The sequence below is a fragment of the Camelina sativa genome, chromosome 19, assembly GCF_030686135.1.
Source record: "Camelina sativa cultivar CO46 ecotype springtype chromosome 19, ASM3068613v1".
In the NCBI taxonomy this organism is placed as follows: Eukaryota; Viridiplantae; Streptophyta; class Magnoliopsida; order Brassicales; family Brassicaceae; genus Camelina; species Camelina sativa.
Window position 1 is genome coordinate 1,919,977 of NC_141898.1, and position 21,572 is coordinate 1,941,548.

Sequence of the window (21,572 nt, forward strand, 5' to 3'; positions counted from 1 at the left end):
CTGGGCTCGACTTATAAATCCTTACCAAAATAAGGATGTGAATTATTTCACCACTGCACCCATGCGGAGCGCTTGCGAGTATGGACTCGGCTTTGAATCTTTACAAAAGTAAAGTTTGTGGATTATTTCACCACTGCATTCACGCGGAACACGTTTAAAATCGAACACCTGGCCAGGGCGACGATGTGCAAGCTAATCGTTAGCAATGCAGTATTGCCTGAAAACTCATTGGGTGCGGCTCTTGCGTTCGGCTTATCCCGTAAGTATTTAGAGATAATCATATCCACAAGAATGTTAAAGCAAGAGCTCGATATTGTCGAGCGCGTTCTCGTTCAAAAAATAGTTTGGGCCTCCTAGAATGTTGGGGGTGAAGCCCATATCCAACAATTAGGTAACCACAACCACCAGTTTTTTCAAAAAACTATATGTTTTTCTGTTTTAAATAAAAACTAAGTTTTTTAAAAAAATCTTAAAAACAGGGTAGTATCTAAAATGATCCTTCAAATTATGTGGCATTTTATTTGTATAAAAAATGAATGATTTTTTTTCTTCTTCAAAGTAAGTGTTGTTTTATATTTTATATACATTTTGGTTTGCGTATATTGTAATTATTCAATTTAAATAGGGAAACGAATCTGAAAAAGGAATGAAATCTTCTATCTATTAATTCTGAAGACAAACAAGAGAAGAGAAATGTTGACCCAAAAAAAAAAAAAAAACTATATTTATAAATAAAGATTATTATTTATCATGACTTTCATTTCATAGGACCTAAAAGAAAGAGAGCCTCAAATTCTTTCTCTCCACAATTTGTTTTGCATTCGCAGCATCTTCTTTATTGCATTCCATTGCAACAATAAACCTCGTAAAATCAAATCTCTCCAGTCAGCTTAGCTAAGTCTATGAAACACAGCACAGCCAGGGAAGCTATAACTCATACTCCCTGCAATACTCATTCATTGTTAATATAACCTATCAGTTCCTAATCTTAATCCGTCACTCTAAAAAATCAGTGTAAGCAAAAACTCTACTTAGTGCTTACCAGTTCAGAGACAAGAACTGTGAACAACGCAATCATCCTTCATCACATGAATAAATCCAATAGGCCTTAAGAGTCTGGAGTTAGAGGATATCACTCTTCCGTGTTCAATATAAATGATTTGGTAGTACATTACGCCTCACAATGTATATTATATCAGTAGCTTGTAACAGACTTTCAAGATGCACAACTAGAAAGAATAATATTATCATTATTATTTCTTTTTAAATCACAGTTCCCATAGTTTAACTCCCCTATAAAATCAGATGAAATATAAAAACATGAGACAAGTAAGTTTTTTTTTTTGGGTACTGTTTGTGTGTAAAGAGTGGAAATGGGGAAAATATAGGAATAAGGAGAGCACTAATCAGAATGAAAGCTCAAGATGAGAAGGGTTGGATTCATGGTCAAGCCCTTTCCTTGATTTTTGCCAGAGCTGTGACTCTATGTTCAGCTTCCTCAGCTCCATTAGCCCTCTTTCAACTGCATCCGTTAAATTAACCAAATTCATATTCTATGTATGTTTTTATTTGCATACATCTCATTGTCAATGAGAGTGAGTAAGAATACTGTACCATCAACAGCATCTTGTGACGTGGCAGATCGAGTCCCTTGGTTTATCCAATACTGGAGACGCTCATCCGCTAGATCAGATTCAATATCATGGTTTTTAGCTCTTCTCCAGAAATATGAAAGCCAGGCCTGTATCCAAGGCCACAATGAGATGGTCACACTATACAGCTAACGTTACCTGATAATTGTGATGTGCTTTTCTTTACCTGTTTAAAACTCACATCTTCAACTTCTTCGTCGCTTAACTCTGATTGGGACAACCAAAATGCATAAAGAACGTTTGAGGTAAAAGATTCAGGGTTTTATCATATAATGACATGACCTTGCTTAGGGTCTGATCACAATAGTGCTTCGTGTGATAATGATCAATAACAAAAACATATCATGTTGTAGATATTATTGACTTACCAAAGGCTTCAAATTGTCCATCCATTGGCAGTTTCACTTCGTCTATGAATATTGGAATATGAAATATGGATTAGGAAAAGGTAAATAGTATTTGTTCAAGGAAAACATCAAGTTAAGTATCGTTTCAAGGTAGATCTTTGGTCATCACCTGAAACAAAAAACTTTGATGATGAGCTCCGTCTATTTTGAGCCATGACAAACGCAACTGCTTCCTGAACCTTTTAAGACAGAGCAACGGATAATACTTAAAACCCTCTTGAACAACCATCTAACTACAGACCTTTGCTTCTAAAAAATGGATAGAGGCGACAAGAAAAGTTCTCATGTTATGTTAAGTTTTTTCACCTTTAGTGCAGCCAGCTCCCGCAAACCTTTCTCGACCCATATCATGCTTTCGACATTTCCTTCCCCAGAAGTTTCTTGCAGATTTTCCAATGATTTTTCTCTTTCGCCTTTAGTGTTGTTAGCTGCTTGGTGGGGAAATCAGAGTGTAAAAACGAGCGAGGTCAGACTAACGACTATACATCTACCGTACCGTTAAATTTCTGCACCAAGATGAAAACATTACATTGTGAAATTCCATCCTTTGCTCTTTGTCCTGCAGACAGAACAATCTCGAAAGGAAGAGGTGCAAATGATGACCAGTATTCATGCTTTGCTCCTGCAATATCCGATTGAATGCCTGCCAACAACATTTCGCCCAACTTTAGCCCATTATGTACAATCTTACAATAAAATCAGTGTAAAGATCTGTTTTATAGATTATAATATGTGTAAGAAGTCAAGGTAGTACCATGTCTAACGCATAAGCCCCAATAACGTGAAAGCCAACACCTCTTCAGAACAACCTCTTCCTAAGATAAAGAGCTATAGATGACAAGATATCGACATAAAAAAACACTAAATGGAAACAAAATGTATAAACCTTAAACAGTAGCGTACCATTTCCTCCTGAGTCAATATCAATCTCTTGGTCACGGTCTTAAGAGAATTAAGCTCTGATACAACTTCATGAAGCTGCTCTAAAGAAGATGCTGCCTCATCCCTAGCGATCTAAATCCAGTCCAAGATCTAAAACGTTAGTACAGATGCCAGTAAGAACAACAAAATACATGAACTTGAAGTACCTCAGCTTCTGTGTGAAGAGCCGAAACATCTTCCCTCCTTCCTCCATGATTTTGTGATGCCACTCTCAAAGCAGCCTGAAAAGAAATGGTTTTATGGATTATGCTACGTTTGATTGTCAAGATCTATGCTAAGATCACAACGCATAATGAGTCAGCTGTCAAAACCATCTACACTGAAAAAATTCCTTTGCATATAAAAGAATGGAGAAATAAGTTACTGAATCCACGTTTGGACACTTCATTAGCTGATAATGAAACGTATGATGGTTGGCAGACATAATTATTAAAACTTTATAATCCAAAAATAATGAATGAGATCATGTAGAAACTTGATCGGACACTGACCTCTCTCTGTTGTAGAGCTGCCTCCTTTCTGGAGTAAGAAACACATTCACAGAATTAGAAAATGTTCATATCTCAACTAAACGTTGCACAGAAACTGAAGCTTGCCTGCTTAAAAGACGTGCGTCCATAGTAACACCTTCTCCAAGGATTTCAACCTAATAAAAAGCAGCTATGAGTTTACAGATGTAGTTAAAGTTCCAGAAAAGAAACACAGACTAATGAAACAACAATATAAACAGTACGTAAGAAGAGACTTCTATGCTATTCTGAGGCATGAACCATCTGCTTACTTGTTTCTCAAGTTGCTTAGCTCTTGCATCTGCTTCTTCACACTTATCTTCTGCAAGTCGAAGCTGGGGATGCATAAATTAGGATGGGATGCAAACTATATAGTAAAATGTACAGGTATTATCTAACTTCACAAATAATCTGCTAGACTGATATACATAAGATATGGTTTTTCCCTGAGATTAGCAACATCCGCGACAAAATTTAGATAGAGAATTTCTCAAATTCGCCAATGTAATGTCAGGAGAGATGCCATCAAACGAAGTAACTAATGCCTACTGACACAAACTGTGAAAATTTACTGCCATCACCTTTTCTAACAAACTTTCATTTTCTTCTTGTAGCATATCAACCTGAAATGAAAACGAAAAATCTTGAAATCAAAATGCGTGAAGTGTTAGGAAAGCTCTACCAAAAAAATCTACAAAAGGAGAAGGCATGAGCTAGAGACAAAATAACCAGGAACTCAGAAATCGCCGGATTAAAATATAGACTGAATTAGTTAATATATTTCATGAATATATATTATCAGCTCCAGAAGAAAGCAAACCTCATCTTGCAAAGCTGAAGTAGAACGTTGGCTGCCTAACTCTCTTAAGTTGCCAGAGCTTCCCAAATCCATGGAAAACCTGCTAATGGACAGAAACCACTGAACTAAGATCACACTTGAAAAACATGAGTAGGTGAATGTGAATGAAGTGGGCGGATGTGAACAATGATGACTAAATGAGCATCCTCTAACATATCCATAACTTTAGTTCGGATATGCTGTCGTTTAGTTACCTTTTATCTTTTCGAAGATTGGTTGGCGTGTCGGATTGAAACGCAGGAGTCACTGGTTTAAGTGATATAGGCACCGACGACGGCATTAAAGGAACTGTCCGTATTGGACGACCACTGAAAGATGAACGAGCAGATGGAGGTTGATCCAGAGCACTGAGAGACTGGGATGATTTGTTAGAGACTACAGAACGAGCGGATGCAGATTGCTCCACTTGGTTGGTTGTCTGAGATGGATGACTCGTCAATGTTGAAATAGCTGAAGGTTCTGTAGAATCCTCGCATGATGCGGATCGGCTACCTGAAGTTGGAAGTCCGGTCTGAGGTTGTTCCTTAGTACGAATTGACTAATGGAAAATAAACAAAGTTTCAGAAGACGTAAAAGAAACAAAATAAAACAGATGCTAACTGTAAAGAATGAGTCACAAACTTTGAGGCATGAAACATCTAATGCTGATGCAGATAGTCCAAAACAGTTAACTACACACTCTTCTTTCCTGGTTAATGCCATAATGCTTATAAACACAAATGCAATGGTGATACTATTACAATCTTCAAAAACACCAATAAACAGTGTTCTAGTGCTATCATGTCTTAAAATTATCAAACTGGTTCTTGATTGACGATTTTCTGAAAATCTAACAAATATCATCATTTTAGTGAAACATCTACTAGTTCATGATTCACTATTAAAGGGTAAATTTATCGAGACTAAATTTACCAAAGGAGTGCGAGGTCTCATTGATCGTCCACCTGCAAGTCCTATGCTTGGCATACCACTAGTATACGACTCATCAAAATCAGCATCACTGTCTCCATTGGCTGGTGACTTAGCTAATGCTTGTGAATGCCTTAATGGAGGGGTTTTTGTCTGTAGTACACAGTGATAGGTCAAGTTAAACGAGTAAAACTAGCAAGAACACACTCGAAAAATAGTATGAAAAAGCAAGAGATTTCTGAAATGACTCACAAATTCTTTAACTGACATACAACTACAAGTTTTAAATTGATAATGTTAAACAAACTAATTACCAGAGGAGAACGTGACCGTGCTCCCCTTCCACCAGCAAGTCCTACACTTGGAATGCCGCTTGTATAAACATATGGAGTCTCATCATCTTCGTTATCGTCATCTGCTGGCTGATGAACTGCCATCACCGGACGCCCTTGTGGCTGGCTTTTGTTCTGTGCTTTCCAAATTATTTAATCTAGACGTTAAAACTTATGTTGAAATTTTGAGAAACATGAACAAAACCTATAGTCAGCAAGTTTTCAAGAATCGGAACAATACCATAGAAGACTGTGCCCGCATTGCCCTCCCACTTCCAAGCCCAATACTTGGCCTACCAATTGAATAATCTACTGAAACAACATCATCATCATCGTCCTCATTCTTATTATCTTCATTAGCAGGTGGCGTCCGTCTCGGTGGTGCAATTTTAGTCTGCACGAAAAAAGGGTATTAGCATAATAAGGAAGAGGAAATCCAAAGATACATTTGGCAGACAAAAAGAACTTAAAAACAACCATGACAGGAGACTGAGGTCTCATTGCTCTTCCACCAGAAAGTCCAATACTTGGTCTGGTGCTGGATACATCCACTGAAAAGTCATCATCATCATTATCATCATCAGCTAACTGTGGAGTTGCCCTCTGAGGACGCCTTGCAATAGGGTTCCTTACCTGTCATTCAAGAAAAACAGAATCACATAACTAAAATCCCTAGAAAGAGACCAAAGTGAGAGAAATTAGCAAAGCCCCTCATACCACTGGAGAGCGAGAAGGATGAGATCTTCCAGCAGCGAGTCCAATGCTGCCTGTACCGGAGGAGGAAGCATTATAGTCAAAGGAAAGGTCGTCATCACTGTCTTCATCGTCCCCTGTTTGATTTGACATCACAGCCGCAAGTCTCTGAGCAGCTGCTTTTGTCTGAGCTTTCTTAGCACTCGAAGCATTGGATCCTGAACGTGTATGACGATGCATCAAAGGAGACGTCATCATCGGCGAAGATGGTGTTCCTGGTTCCGTACTCTTATTCCTAACGTGTACAGGTCTCGCGTTTCTCATCTTCGTCAACTACAAAAACTTAAGTAAATCAATCATCCACATTCACATTCACATGATTGAAAACTCAAAATTACACCATCGAATTAGAAAGTTACCAAATTTATCTCTCTTCCTAAGAACCCATCTCGGAATTTTGGAAATCACAGCAAAGTGAAATCCAGAAAAATCGAAAACCAACGCAAAAAAAAACTCAAACGCGTGAATCAAACGGAAATATCAAAAGAAAGTTTCAATCGAGAAATTGAAGAACAAATTCGCCATTTATGGCACCGAATTTTTCTCTCTCAAAAAAACGATCCGGTCGTTTAGCCAAAATTGGCGAGTGCCTTTCAACGGTCCGATTCCACACACAAAAAAACAAAAATAAGCTTTATTTATACTTTCCTCCCTAATATTTTAATATATTTCTCAATAGTACCTTAACTTCTTAAATTATACCTTCCACCCCCAATAGTACCCTGAAACTTTTGTGTTTGCTTCTTCAGTGTTTTGATTTGGTCGCCAGAGAGAAGAAATATAAGAAGAGATCATACGAGTCCTCATTTTTCTGGAATTAGGTCCTTTGAGGTGGCTCTACTTGGGTTTCTGATCCGTTCAATTTGAGGGAAAATGCGAGTTCTCGGCGAGATTGCGGAGTCGCCTTACCTGATTGCACGGCTAAGCCCTAATTCGACGGCTACTGGAGGATTTATCGGCGGATGGGTTGGGAAGTGTCATGGGTTTTTGCATAACACGGTTCTGGTATTAGCATCTATTCTATTCGTCGCTTACTTAGCGTATGAGGCGAAGAAGAGCTTGTCCAAGTTGTCGAATCGGAGATCGTACATTATGATCGCCTATTACGGTTGTCTTTGGCTTGTTAGCTTGCTCAATCTTGCTTGGTGTTGCCTTCAGGTTTGTTAATTTTTTTTGGGTTTTTTTTTTTTTTTTTTTTTTTTTTTAATTGCGTGTAAAAAGATGAGAACTTTAGATTGAAGAAGAAAAGCTTTTAGAGTGTTTTAAGGCTTAGTAAAGGTATAAACTTTGCGATCCTTTCAACATTGTTGTTCCTCTACACTGGTGATTAGAAAGCTTCTGTGTTTGTGTAAGCTGCCTAAAGGGAAATGTCTTACCTTGGTTTTAGTCTTCTTGATCATTTGCTTACTCCAGATTTCGTTTTTGGTTTCCTTTTTTCATGTGTTTAGGCATGGGAATGTACTCCTGGGAAAGAAGTGATTTGGAATCTATTAACTTTGTTCACAACATCTGGAATGTTGTTTCTTGAAGTAAGCTTGGTAGCGTTTCTCTTCCAAGGAAACTATGCAAGCGGTGCTGAAGCATTAACACGAACTTTCCTCATCTCAGGGCTTGTTATAGGTCTTGATTTGCTTCTCAAGGTACCATTGTGTTCATAACTGTTAGGTATCTACTCATATATTCTGAAAGATAGATTGAAAAAACTTCATTGAGGTATATTGTATTGATCTAGGCCTGAACTTAGCTCTGCAAAAGTTTCATACTACAGCGCAAACTTATACTGTCTGGTTACTGTATTACGCCATCAGTTTAGTCATTCAGGGTTTTCATTCGTCATTTCAGGCAATTTATCTTTTTGGATTTGGGGTACCGCTGTTTATCGACAACAATGAACATATACAAAAGCTAAAATGGGGCTTATGGGTCATCCACAAGCTCTTGCTAGCAGGCATTTATGGGATGATATTCTTCATGTACAACTCGAAGTGGAGAGAGAGACTACCCGGTAAATACATCGACCCCTCCCATCCTCCTTATGGTTGCATAAGCCACTAGTTTTTCAACGGGTTTTATTACTCATCCCATGTGTCTTTCTTTTCCGTTTTGACAGCAAGACCTGCATTCTACAAGTACATAAGTGTCATGCTCGCCTTAAATGGTCTCTCCCTATTTGCATGTGCTCTTATGGCAAACGGTGCTCATTTTGGATTATGGTAAACCCTTTAAACAAAAGCCTCACAGTCAAAAGAGTAAAATCATTTAGTCAGATTTCGCTTGTTTCTAACACTAGAAAACAAAAATTGAATGCTTGCACTTGCAGGTTGTATGGGATCACAAGTGTTTGTTACCACGCCTTCTATCTTCCTCTTTTGTATGTTACTTTTCTTGCAGACTTTTTCCAGGTAAATCCCTCATCTTAACATCTCTCTCTCTCTCTCTACATAATAACATAAATATCTATGTACCGACAAACATGCAATAAATAACCACCTTCATCACTATAGCACCAGCACCTTCTTTATCACTTTATAGAACCATCACCATCACCTTCTTTATCACTATAGCACCATCACCTTCTTTATCACTATAGCACCATCACCTTCTTTATCATTATAGCATCATCACCATCATCATAATACCATGTCCATCACTATCACCAAAACACACCCCTTAGGTAGGTGTGTTATAGCTGGATCAGGATTTGGTGCTGAATTTCAATTGGCTTTGCTGCAGGAGGAAGATCTGAATTTGGAGAATGTCTACTATTCAGAGATGAAAGATGCTGGATTCTTCGACGCCGATTGGGAATAATAAGGAGACCCCTGCCTGAGGAGGTCTTCTGAATCTGTAGATACAAGGTGAATAGGAAAACTAAAAAATCAAGCTACTGTCACTTCCTTGTAGGACCTACTCTTGACTTGTATGTTAATATACGAAGACTATGGAGACTCCCCTGTACATAGTCGTATGCATTTGCATCATGATTCGCATTGGGCATTTGGATTTTGGAAAGAGAGAAAGAAAGATTTATTGTAAATGATATTCGTTGGGATACCAAAAGTTTAAGGTGACATCAGTGGATACAGGGACTAACCCATTAGGACAAAGATAGACTCGACTGACACATTAATTAAAAATGACAGAAAGATAAAACATAATATGAAAACAAACCCAAAGCCCTTTTTTTTTGTCGTTTCCTTTTTTTTTTTTTTTTGTTATGTAGCAGCTTGTAAAAATACTAAATTACTTCTTCTCTTGCATGAGCTCTTCAATGAGTTCAGCAGCTTGCTCAACTGTTGCAATCTTCTGTGCTTTCTCTTCCGCCATTTGGATGTTAAACTCTTCCTCTAAACCCATCACTATCTCAACCTGCAAAAAAAAAAACACTCAGTTAATCAAGTATTAAGAGGTTATTACAAGCTCTGCCTGGTTTGAAATATTGGTTAGTACCGTGTCGAGAGAATCTGCTCCAAGCTCAGCAAATTTGGTAGCCGCAGTGACTTTTTGATCCGCTGCAAGTGATAGTTGCTTCTTGACAATCTCAGACACTTTGTCTATGGTCTCTTGTTTCGCCTACAAAAAACCAAACAAGTAAGTAACCAAGTCTTATTAATTTCCAACTTTGAGAGCCAATATATAAAGATTAACAAACTCGAAAATGCAATCCAACATACCGCGCAGGAAACTGAAAGGCGACGAGCAGGGCGAAGGTTGAAGGAGAGATTGGTCCTTCCATTCTTGGAAATCAAAGAAGGCTTTTGGAAACTAATCCTCGTTGTTGCCTATTGTGTTTCATCAGAGACAAAAATTACATTCATAAAATTTCATAACTCAAAAACCAAACTCTTAACTCACTGAATGTATCACTAAACAACCAAAACCAAAAAGCAGACATTCATTTCCATAATCATAATTCCAATTCACTGTAGATCTATATTACCAACCAAAATAAATAAAATCTCATCGACACCACTGATTTTTAAATTCCAAGTGGTCCAAAGATCACAAACTATTCAGAAGAAAGAAATAATCAGACAATAATAATAAAGAATCATTCTTTACTATAACCAAGATCTTCCATGCTCCACATAATTAACATGCGTCAAGAGTTTTATACGATAAAAACAACAAAACATATGAATCAGAGGCAAAAAAAAAAATGATCAAATTAAAGCGATCTCCAAGGCAAAGCATATCAAATTGTAAAATGGAGAAGAATGATTTGATTACCAGACAAGTAGTTTGCATGGAGACAGAAGCGCTGAACTGAGTCGCCATTGTTTCGTTAATCACGAGAGATCTGTCGAGAGAGAGAGAGAGAGCGATGGGGGGGGGGGGAGAGAGGGCGGAGTGTACAAAGAGCATGAACTCCTCTGGTAGCTGCTTTCATTTATAAGCTTCACTTCCCAGCACGACGTCGTTCACGACAATCACATGGGCCTGCTTCCTCTTCGACTCAGCCCATTTGGCATGTCTCGTGCCAAGTTAACCGGTTTATTACTTCGGTTCTCTCTAAAGTTTGAAGACTCATTAAATCGCTCTTACATTCTAACGACACCGGTACTAACCAAAACATATCAGTCGGATTTCCAACCCATGGTAAACGTATGTTTGATTGCATTTTCGAACCAAACCGTAACAAACCATCATATACCAATCGTGAGATCAAAGCAACCTCAAGTTCGAAGTTCTGACCAACAACAACAAACCCCATGAGGCATAAGTCAAAAAACTTAACACAGAAAGTGAAGTTTTTTTCGTTAAACAAAACAAAGACTAATAGTAATGTTATACACGAGCCCCACACGTATCTCAAAATGTAAGAAGCTTCTTCATTCACGAATTATGATTAATAAATTTACATAAGAAAATATAAAGGAATTTGTAGAACCAAAAATACCTTTACATCAACCAGTACCAGGGAACATAAGGAGGAAGAAGAAAAAGTTATTGGGTTTTTCTAATACGTTTCTGTAATCTTTCCCCTCAAGGTTTGCTGAGATCATGGGTGCTTCTCTCAGTCGGAGAACCAGGGACAAAGGGAACGAAACCGCGACCACCAAACACAGGACGCATGAAGGCATCATCAAACTGTCTCCAGTAGTGATGGACAGTGCGTGTGGGACGCATGAGGAACCCGCGAAGACTGTCTGGTCGTGGCACGTCATGGTGGCTCCCAGGTAACTCAAATGAATCTTGCTGTTCGCCATCGAGGAGTGGGATTTGGATTGACTTTGGAGTGTTATCGTCGGATAACATACTGGTTGTCGCTTTTTGATGTGGCATTAGGTATCTAATCAGCGGTTTGGTCAGCATACCAAACACCTGAAACCCGTGGAAACAAATATACATGTCAGATGTCCGGTATCAGATAAACTAAAACAGGATTTGGTGCAAATGATCCCAAATATATATAAGGGAATTGGTTTCGGTTTTCTGTATATAGAAAAGGCAAATCTTTTTTAGCCATATTAGGATTTGGTTCGGTTTTTGGACTGGTTTATCATTAGAGAAACTGCATCCAGTATTCCAAACCTGAGTGGGATATATCTTACCATGGTGCTAAAAAGACAAACGGTTATAGTACTGGTAATCATGATTGCATTCCCCCGCAGTTCCGTGTGCCCTGATCTTGTAAACTGCATTAGAGAGTACAGAGATATACATGTAACGAGGTTACGATATCTGTTAGATATTCATCAATCACCATGTGGTGTTTGCTATCCATTAAGCTTTCAGTTTACCTTATTGTAGGCAAGAGCCATAGATACAGCACCTCTCATTAGACCAGCCCACCAGATCACAACCTATAGAATAGGTGAAAGAAGATAAATAAGTATCAACAATCCTCAGAAACTTTGAATCCAATAGGCAAAGTAGATTGTTCGTACTTGCTGCTTGATGTCAATTTTCTCACTCTGATTCTTCTTGGACAAGTTTGATAAGAAGGAAAGAGGAAAAACAAAAGCTGCTCTTCCAAGCATGACCAGACCCATTAGAATTGAGCTCACTGCAACTGATGTCCCCGGGCTGTCCAAAACCAAACAAGTAAACATTTGGTGATTATGCAAATATTCAATGAACAAAAAGAGAATTTATGTTTCTACTGCGTGTCCATACCTATCACTCACGAATCTCCATTTCTCTATGTCCAATGCATCCATTCCAACGTAAAGGAAAATAAAAGTCTCAGCAAGAAACGACAAAGTAGCAAAGGCATGCCTGTATCATCGTATATGCATAGAAGGTCAGTAAGTATTGAAGATGGAAAATGTTTGAAACCCTGTTTGTTTTCAAGCAAAAGATGGAGAAAATGTAGATTATATTACTTGGTCGTTATTCTTGAGCTCTCGGTTACATTGTGCCAGGTGTAATGGGACATCACAATCCCACAGAAAAATACAGTGAGAATACCACTCAAGGTGAATAGCTGCAACCCAAACAAAATAACATCAATAACGTGTTCTCAAGATAAAACTGAATGTCTCTATGCCTAAATTATGGAAGTGATATAAGGATTCCAGGAATCTAACCTCAGCAAGCATGTATGAAAGATATGCCATAAGCATCATGAGGGCAACTTCTCGATCAGTCGAGTGCCTAAGAAATATATCCAATTTAGACCACATCACAGAACAGGCTTATGCACCTATGAAGCTAAAGCGAATTATCTACCTTCCAAAATATAGCTTCTTGATGACATAAGCACTTATCAGACCAGTCTGCACGATGAACAACAAAGAATTTGTAGTTGTAGATGGTGTTAAGTAGTAGCCAGGAGAAAGAGCAGTAGAGAGAAGTAAATGGACTTACTGCAACACCAAGGAACGTGCTCAAGATAAACAGATAGAAGAAGTTCCCAAGAAATTTAAAAGCCGCTTCATGGTTAAGGTGGGTGAGGTCAAAGCTCTGAATTGCATTGAAGAGCACAACAGATGTGGCATCGTTCACAACGCCCTCTCCAAATACAAGACTGTAAAGCAGAGGTGTCTCATCTTGATTGAGAACCTGAATCACAAATGAACATGTTAAATACACTTTGATTCTGGGCCTGTAGGTACTTCTGAAATTTGGCTAATCACATTACCTGCAGTGTGCATACAGAGTCGGTTGCAGCAAATATGGCACCGATTGCTGATCAATAAACACAAAATAAATCGAGTTTTCAGGAACAGATATCAATAAAGTATATCAATAAAATAAAAGGAAAACTCGTTAACGCATTACCGAGAAAATCACCCAAGTCGAAGGTCCCAATGTCTAACTTCTTAAAGAACTGAATTGCACCTGTTTCAAACACCACAAGAGTATTTAAGTATCCACAATTACTAATCCGAGATAAGCTTTTAACAGGGCCAATTAGAGGGAGTGGGGAGTAAGATACCTAGAGATATTATGGTGCAGGAAACTACAGTCCCAATGGCGCCAAAAGCCATAATAGTTACAAAATTTCGGAAAAATTGCTTCTTTTTTACTTGAAAGCTATATACAACGACAAAGAAATAACTGTGGATCAGAGAAAGATCTGAAAACATAGTGTGAAAGAAAAAATCTCAACCATGTCTGCATTTACGACAAAGACATAGCAGGGCCCCCTCTATTAACAGGTAGATAAAATCAAACTAAAAATTGATGATATACATTATAGCCACGTCTTATTCTGCAGTCACAATCACAAATACATCCAAAGCAGGTGTATGAAAGCATATTCATAGAATCAGCAATAATGCATATCTAAAAGAGAATGATTTAATGTAACGTTTCTCAGCAAGATTTCTGAAAATAAACGGATATTTCTTTGTTTCTACTCTATTGTACAAAATACCCAACCAAAACTATTAGTACCACAAAAGATCTATCAAATGGAGAACTAAGACGAAAACTATGAACCTATAATCAAAAGCAAGAAGCAAAAGATCAGTCTGGATGTAGAAAGAAACTTACCCAGCATTGAATATAATGGGTGGCAAAAGATATATAAAGAAAAGATCTTCACTGAAAACCAACAAATGTGAGTTTTTCCCTCTACTAATCAACAAAATGACGACACCAGTACAAAGCCCCTGCAACCCAAATTGTTTGAAAAGTCATTAAAGATGAGACATTGATATGACAATATCCGAAATGTAAGAATTTATAATCAAAAACATTCTACCGCTGCTAAAGGATGATGGGACGGATAAAGTGAACTTACAATCAATAAAGCAGTAATGGATTCGTTCATCCATCGATTCTCCTCCAAAAGATGCCCAATCACGATACAAGCACATAGAAGGGCGACAAAGAGATTAAGTGAAACAACGGAGGCGTGATCAGAGGTTGACACTGATAACAGTTTAGATGTAACAGAGGCGAAAAGAGTCATCTTCCTGAACCACTTTCTTTTTTTTTACCCTTTCAAATTTATATCTTCACAAAGCAAATTATTGAGACCTCAACTCAAATATCTGACTGGGGTATTATTAATAATCTCTCATCTTTCAGGACCCTCCATTCCAACAATTCCCTGTATTACTATTATTAAACACCAAACAAAATCTCAGAATCAGGAACCGCACAAGGATCTAACAATGAAAGCAAAATCTGAAACTGTTAAGTAGAAGAAAAGCAAGGAATCTAGAATCGCCAAAATTTATGAATAAACCTAATTATCTTACTTGTGAGAGCCATGCGAATTCAAAAAACAAAAAAAAAAAAAGGTCTAATAACTTAATCACCACTATTGGTTTCCCAAGCAATCAAAAACACAACCTTAACCCAAAAAAAAAAAGTATATATATATACAAAGAGGGTGAAAGAAATCCCAATGGCAAACCTGAAGCGCTTCCAAGGAATTAATTAGGATATCTGTGATTTGCAGCAGCGAAAGACGCAAACAATACGAGAGAAGGACGATAGATACAGATGAAGATCAAAAAAAATATATATATTCAAAGCTCCGAAGCTAAACCCGAGATTCCGCTAAACGTTCGTTCATGCAAAAAAAAAAAAAAACACAAACGGAGACGCGATTGGACAAGAAACGAAAGAGAAAGCTAAAAGGATTTTTGATTTCGCCCGGAGAAAAAACAATTTCACAGCGAGACTGAGGGAAGGAAGAAGAAGAAGAAGAGACACGTGTAGGGTGGGTGATTGCGTTGAGAGAGAGAGAGAGAGGTGAAAAGAGGATTCGTAACGCAAACGTAAAAAATAAAAATAAAAATAAAGAAGGAAATAAGATTAAACGATTTGGCGGCTTTATAGCCGTTATTTTGATTCGCTAGATCATTCTGGACTCTAGATTTGTATCCGAGTTACTGTGGACCTTGTCGTACATAAGTAAATCTCCTGAATAACAATTTACAATAGATGACATTTTTGTTTTTTTTCTCTCTCATATATTTTATCAGACAGAGATGATGATAAGTAAGTGATAACAATTATCTCTGCTGGGACAAAATAAGAAACTTATTTTTTAATAGAAACAAACACTTTTACTCTTTTTCTTGTGTGTTTTTAGTGTGTAAACATGTGTATTGTTTACATCTATTAAAATTGGAAAACAATATTTTTTTGGATCCCATAGGAAGAAGAAGCTGCTATTTTAGCCTAAGCAGAACGTAGATGATATGATAATCATTTACTTATTGTAGTTATCAAAAAAAAAAAAAAATTATAGAAGAAAAAAGATCAATAATTTAGCCTTTGTTTGTGGGGGTCTGAACCTAGAAGGTGACAAAAGTTCATGGATCTTGTGTTCAACGGAGATCTCATGAATTTTATTATGATTACCAATGCGCTGTCCTGTCACCATTCCTGTGATTGGTTTCCTTCTTTTGTTTCGTATTTACCGGTATCCATTGTTTCTCTAGATTTCTTTAATTTCGTCATTTTCAAATACACAGTTTGATTTCCGATCTTGGTCCACGATCGAAGAGGAAGACGTACGTCTACACAACATTCCTAAGAACCATACTCTGGCAATATGAAACTTGGCATTTTTATTTACTATACGTGTAGTTTGTTAATACGTACTAAAAGTCTATCTATATTATTATTTCTGCCGACAACAGTTTAAACAAAATTAAACATTTATTTCATTTTCAAAGCTATAAACATTAACCATGATTTGATGATCCGATCTCGTGAGACCAATATACAAATACAACGGTCTTACTTAGATAGTACCATAATCGGCATATAAGATCTAATTAAGGCGCTCCACGTTAAGTACTAGTTAATTATATTAATTGTAGAGAAAGCAAACAAAAGTACAAAAATAGTCTGTGAGGCTACTATTTTATTTGACAATATATATAAAATCCTATACTCATATATGACGTATGGAAGCTTTTTTTGGAAGAGTAGATTGTCCTCGTCCGTGTGTGTACGTATTGTGTTATCTCTTGTTACATTTAATGAATCTAACAAGTAAATGTAATGACTTAAGAACATAAAACAAAGGTACCTAACGTAACGTTAGAGGGGTGGCAACATCCACAACATTCATGAAGCTGCTATGATGGGTGTGTTAGTGTCTAATAATTTAAAGACTGTATGTCGTCTATCCGTTGTTTGTTGATAGACCCAACAAGTTGTATCAAGCAAACCGTGATGAATTGAGCAAAGAAAAAAAAAAAAAATCAAAATTCTCTATTCAAGCAAGAACCATATGCATAAAAAACTGGGCAAATAAAGCTATCTCAAATAAGAGTTTAGAGAGTCATCAAACATGAGATTGTCCCTGCTGTTTCGTTTTCATCACAGTAACTTGTTCACGCCTCGGATTTTATCAGGCCGGTTTCTTTCATTTTCTCTTTACTTCCACCAAACCGAACCGGACTTTAATTAAATTCTCCGGTTCGATTGAATTGAGTAAGCCGACACGCTTTGTTCAGCTCTATAACTTTGGATTCGGCACGCAGTCCAACTTAGAGATATAAATACTCCGTGTCTGGCCCACACAGAGGAAACAGCGAATTGAAAAAATGTCAGGTATGGTCGCGACGTTGCCGTTGCCGTCGCCGTCGTCAGCGCCGAGATCCGCCTCTGAATTCTTCTCGGATCCTTACGATCCCCATCCTCTATGGTTCAAACCTTCCCTCTTCCTTTCCCCTGGCTTCGACTCCGAGTCCTACATCTCAGAGCTCCGCACATTCGTTCCCTTTGACACTCTCCGATCCCAGCTCCAGTCACACCTAGCATCCCTGAACCGCGAACTTGTTGACCTAATCAATCGAGACTATGCCGATTTCGTTAATTTGAGCACTAAGCTCGTGGATATCGATGCCGCTGTTATCCGCATGCGCGCCCCTCTCCTTGAGCTCCGTGAGAAGATCACTGGGTTTCGTGGATCTGTGGAGGCCGCGCTTTTCGCTCTTAGGAATGCATTGCATCAACGTTCCGATGCTGCTGCTTCCAGGGAGGTTCTGGAATTGTTGCTCAATACTTTTCATGTGGTCTCCAAGGTACCTCATGATTTTTTTAGTCTCTGACTCTTCCAAAGATGTTTCTCCGTTGCTTTATTGATTTGTTGGTTTGAGATAATCTGAATGATTCACGTTAATTAATTGTAAATTTAGGTTGAAAAGCTTATTAAAGTTCTACCAAATACTCCTTGTGATTGGCAAAACGAGGATGCTAATTCCTTGGTAAGGGGTTCTATGAGTGATGAAATTCCCACGCAGCAAGATGGAACAACCATGAGAGAAACCCAGAGCATGCTTTTGGAAAGAATCGCTAGTGAGATGAATCGCCTCAAGTTCTATATGGCTCATGCACAGGTCTTCATCATGCTTTTTCTCTTTAATCGTTAGTGTAGTTGTTAGCCTTCAGAAGACAGTAGAAAGTTTTACAACTGATGCTTACTATCTTGTTCTGTTATGTCAGTACAGAACTTGCCTTTCGTTGAGAACATGGAGAAGAGTATTCAGAGCGCTAGTGTGTTATTGGATGCTAGCCTGGGTCATTGTTTCATTGATGGGCTAAACAAGAGCGACACAAGCGTCCTTTACAACTGTCTACGTGCATATGCTGCCATTGATAACACCAATAATGCAGAAGAAATTTTTCGTACAACGATTGTGGCTCCATTTATACATAAAATTATTTCACTTGAGACATCAGCGGATGCTACTGGAATATCTGGAGATGAACTTGAAAACGATTACAAACAGATCAAACAGTTTATTGCAAAGGAATGTAAAATGCTGCTAGAAATATCTTCAACGGGTAATACACACAAAGCTCTGTGTGATTATATTTTTTGTAGATCTCCAATCACCTTTTCAAGTTCCATTTTTCTCTGGCAAAGAAGTTTTCCTGTTTATATTCTAAGAAGTATTTTACGCAATTACACAGTAACCTAAATTTCATGGCTTATTATCTACATATTTTAATGTAAATCTAATCTTTTCGTAAATCGTAATTGGACATTGTTTCCTTCTGATTCTTTTCATGTTCTATTTCACTCATTGTACTCTTTTCTTGGTATCTTGCTGTTAAAACAGACAAATCGGGTTTGCATGTCTTTAACTTCTTGGCAAATTCAATCCTGAAAGAAGTTCTTTTGGCAATCCAGAAAGTCAAACCAGGAGCATTTTCTCCTGGAAGGCCTACCGATTTCTTGAAGAATTACAAGGCAAGCTTGGATTTCTTGGCATATCTTGAAGGTGTAGTAACTGATCTACACTATTCTCTGAGCTTGGTGGTGAAATTTTTTTTAAGTTAATTTTCAGAGTAGTCATACCATATACTTTTTGTGAAGGTTATTGTCCGTCAAGGTCTGCTGTAACCAAGTTTCGAGCTGAAGCTATATGTATTGAATTCATGAAGCAATGGAATGTGGGAGTGTACTTTTTACTGAGGTACTTGAGAATTATAATAAATGGCTGTTGGCTTACCATTATATTACGGGCTTCTCAGATCTCTAACTCGAAAATACATAATTTCAGGTTTCAGGAGATAGCTGGAGGCTTGGATTCTGCTCTTACTTCTTCTTCTCTTGTTTTCATTCAGGATTCTGACTCAGATAAACCGAGTTCGCCCAACTTAATGCTCAGACAGAGCGTTACTCTTTTGGAGAGCTTGCGATCATGCTGGAAAGAAGATGTTCTCGTTTTCTCTGCTGCTGATAAATTTCTTCGCTTGACCTTACAGCTTCTCTCGAGGTTTGTGAAATTTGGCTTTAATATTATCACCTCTGAATAGTTTTTGTTTCAGTTCTTATTTTGATAATGTGTTAATAACATGTAGATATTGTAATTGGGTGTCATCTGTGGTGAATACTAGAAAGAGTAATGCCAGCCCGAGTCCTGGATGTGAATGGGCATTTTCAGCCACTGCAGAAGACTTTATATATGTAAGTCACTTTTTATGTGGATTGTTTCTCAGTTCCACTTACTTTGGAGTTCTTTGAGATTCTGCAACTATGTTCTGTAGGATAGCTTAATAACTGTTTTCAATTTTATTTTGTTGTGAAATTTTTATTTTAATAGAGTGAAAAAATTGCTATGGTAACCAAGTAAACTCGAACTATCTGATTTTCACACACATACATGAATGCTGGTTACATAGATCATATGGTTGATCGTTTGATTTTATATTTACATGTTACCTCCCTTGTAGGTTATACATGATGTACATTGTCTAGTCTCAGAAGTTCGTGGCGATTATGCTGGACATATATCCCACCATTTATCCTCATGCTCCTCTGGAGTTCTGGATGTGGTGAGGAAGAGCATGTTACAGGGTGGAGAATCATTAGAGAACGTCATACCTTTAGTTACGAAGACAATAATTGAAGTCATTGTTGATAATTCTGTTGAGGTAAGGCCATGGAGAAAAGAAAAACCCCTTGTTTAATTTATGCACTTCAAGATTTGTTTTGACTGCCTTAAGGAGCATCCGCTAGAACAGTGTTGAGTACAGTTTCCTTTATAGTTGAATAGGTTACAGTTATTATCCTACTATCTGTACATATTCAAGTATTAGTGGTAAATGGTTTCTTCTTTCCTATAGGGCCTAAGGCAGCTGCGGGGGATAACCGCAACATTTATGATGCCTAATAAACCACTGCCTGTCAGGCACTCACCGTATGTCATTGGACTACTGCGTCCACTGAAGGTATTAGCTTTGGAGTTGTAGTTTTAAGTTCAAAATTACTTGACTGATGAGTTCTGAAGTGTGAATTATTGCACCTTTTGTATTAATAGGCCTTTTTGGAGGGCGATAAGGCTAAACATTACTTGACCCACGAAACAAGGGAGGAGTTATTGCTTGGCACTGTCACTGAAATATCCAGGCGTTATTATGAATTAGCTGCTGAACTTGTTAGCGAGGTAAGTATTTTTGTTATAAACACTTTGTAAGTATAATAATAAGCAAGTGAGTGAGACCCTAGCTTTTATAACTGAGATTTATCTCAATTTATAAATCAAGATAGAAAACACATATAATGTTCTCATCATTTTTCAATATGTAAGAAAAAGAAGATTTGTTGATGAAAAAGTAAACAAATCTTATAGATTTTAACAACAGGAGTTGAATAGACAAATAACCCTAGTAGCTATAACCAAAACCAGAATCTTTTTTCCTGAAAATCGTATTCAAATTCTTATTATTACTATAAAGATCTATATATGGTTGGATTATGTGTAGTAAAAGGTGGTAAATATGTTGCAGGCGAGAAAAAGAGAGACAGTGCTACAGAAACACAGACAAAATGCACAGAAACGAGCAGGTGCAGCATCAGGTGTACCTGACCAGAATGTATCTGAAACAGACAAGATGTGTATGCAATTGTTCCTTGATCTTCAGGTAACCCTCCTCATGATGTTTCATTGCGTTCTCTGGAAATAGTAGTTTTAGAAAGAAGTACAATCATTAGTTGAAATATCTTACCAGGAGTATGGCCGAAACATTTCTGCACTGGGGTTAAATCCAGCGGATATCCCGCCTTATTGTTCCCTCTGGCAATGCGTCGCACCTGCGGATAGGCAAAACACAATTAGTGTTTGAGGACGCGCACTGCATTTTCATACAACATGGGCGGTATCATAAGATTCATAACTTATAATAAAAACGAGCTTATTTTCTTTTGCAATGCATAATTGCTGGCTAAAATTAGAGCAGTGATATATTACTATAAATGTCATTGCACATGTAAATTGTCGGCATGTACCCCATGAGATCCTCTGATTTTAGAATCTGATTTCCTTTTATGACAAAGA

General features: G+C 37.7%; 5 protein-coding genes across 12 annotated transcripts; 2 read left to right on the plus strand and 3 right to left on the minus strand.

Moving 5' to 3' along the window:
* Positions 1-1,230: 1,230 nt before the first annotated feature.
* On the minus strand, positions 1,231-7,065 carry LOC104764138 (uncharacterized). 7 transcript variants are annotated; one of them, XR_015591592.1, is made up of 22 exons: positions 6,723-6,979; positions 6,328-6,636; positions 6,088-6,243; positions 5,852-6,004; positions 5,593-5,745; positions 5,282-5,431; positions 4,564-4,907; positions 4,331-4,409; positions 4,092-4,133; positions 3,783-3,832; positions 3,598-3,647; positions 3,493-3,520; positions 3,148-3,222; positions 2,963-3,073; positions 2,814-2,874; positions 2,589-2,702; positions 2,366-2,487; positions 2,169-2,238; positions 2,021-2,062; positions 1,819-1,859; positions 1,615-1,741; positions 1,231-1,522 (listed from the first exon to the last, which is right to left on the minus strand). XR_015591592.1 is itself a non-coding variant. In XM_019241344.2 (22 exons), the coding sequence occupies exons 2-22, from the start codon at positions 6,625-6,627 to the stop codon at positions 1,407-1,409; spliced, it is 2,400 nt and encodes a 799-aa protein (XP_019096889.1). In that variant the 5' UTR covers positions 6,628-6,636; positions 6,723-7,065; the 3' UTR covers positions 1,231-1,406. The 7 variants fall into 7 exon arrangements, 4 of the variants coding, with proteins under 4 accessions (XP_019096889.1, XP_087359152.1, XP_010485897.1 ...); XR_015591591.1 differs by having other exon boundaries at positions 4,331-4,412; positions 6,723-6,961; XR_015591590.1 differs by having other exon boundaries at positions 2,814-2,870; positions 3,783-3,845; positions 4,331-4,412; positions 6,723-6,961.
* LOC104764140 (protein CANDIDATE G PROTEIN-COUPLED RECEPTOR 2) lies at positions 7,038-9,434 on the plus strand. Its single transcript, XM_010487598.3, has 6 exons — positions 7,038-7,521; positions 7,812-8,003; positions 8,206-8,368; positions 8,474-8,576; positions 8,684-8,765; positions 9,097-9,434. Exons 1-6 carry the CDS (start codon positions 7,237-7,239, stop codon positions 9,172-9,174), a joined length of 903 nt encoding a protein of 300 aa, XP_010485900.1. The 5' UTR covers positions 7,038-7,236; the 3' UTR covers positions 9,175-9,434.
* On the minus strand, positions 9,376-11,110 carry LOC104764139 (acyl carrier protein 1, chloroplastic-like). The gene is made up of 4 exons (XM_010487596.3): positions 10,594-11,110; positions 10,038-10,145; positions 9,814-9,936; positions 9,376-9,732 (listed from the first exon to the last, which is right to left on the minus strand). Exons 1-4 carry the CDS (start codon positions 10,726-10,728, stop codon positions 9,607-9,609), a joined length of 492 nt encoding a protein of 163 aa, XP_010485898.2. The 5' UTR covers positions 10,729-11,110; the 3' UTR covers positions 9,376-9,606.
* Positions 11,111-11,181: 71 nt separating this feature from the next.
* Positions 11,182-16,042, minus strand: LOC104764141 (sodium/hydrogen exchanger 2). The gene is made up of 15 exons (XM_010487599.3): positions 15,179-16,042; positions 14,558-14,877; positions 14,308-14,426; positions 13,748-13,845; positions 13,591-13,650; positions 13,451-13,497; positions 13,177-13,371; positions 13,039-13,085; positions 12,897-12,963; positions 12,693-12,793; positions 12,484-12,585; positions 12,255-12,393; positions 12,108-12,170; positions 11,919-12,002; positions 11,182-11,688 (listed from the first exon to the last, which is right to left on the minus strand). Exons 2-15 carry the CDS (start codon positions 14,726-14,728, stop codon positions 11,350-11,352), a joined length of 1,632 nt encoding a protein of 543 aa, XP_010485901.1. The 5' UTR covers positions 14,729-14,877; positions 15,179-16,042; the 3' UTR covers positions 11,182-11,349.
* Positions 16,043-17,067: 1,025 nt separating this feature from the next.
* Positions 17,068-21,570, plus strand: LOC104764142 (conserved oligomeric Golgi complex subunit 2). Of its 2 annotated transcripts, none has more exons than XM_010487600.2 (12): positions 17,068-17,810; positions 17,925-18,125; positions 18,237-18,573; positions 18,852-19,013; positions 19,109-19,208; positions 19,296-19,511; positions 19,597-19,702; positions 19,969-20,169; positions 20,362-20,466; positions 20,556-20,681; positions 21,025-21,159; positions 21,247-21,570. In XM_010487600.2, the coding sequence occupies exons 1-12, from the start codon at positions 17,331-17,333 to the stop codon at positions 21,358-21,360; spliced, it is 2,283 nt and encodes a 760-aa protein (XP_010485902.2). In that variant the 5' UTR covers positions 17,068-17,330; the 3' UTR covers positions 21,361-21,570. The 2 variants fall into 2 exon arrangements, with proteins under 2 accessions (XP_010485902.2, XP_087359154.1); XM_087503028.1 differs by having other exon boundaries at positions 17,276-17,810; positions 18,232-18,573.
* The last annotated feature ends 2 nt before the right edge of the window (positions 21,571-21,572 follow it).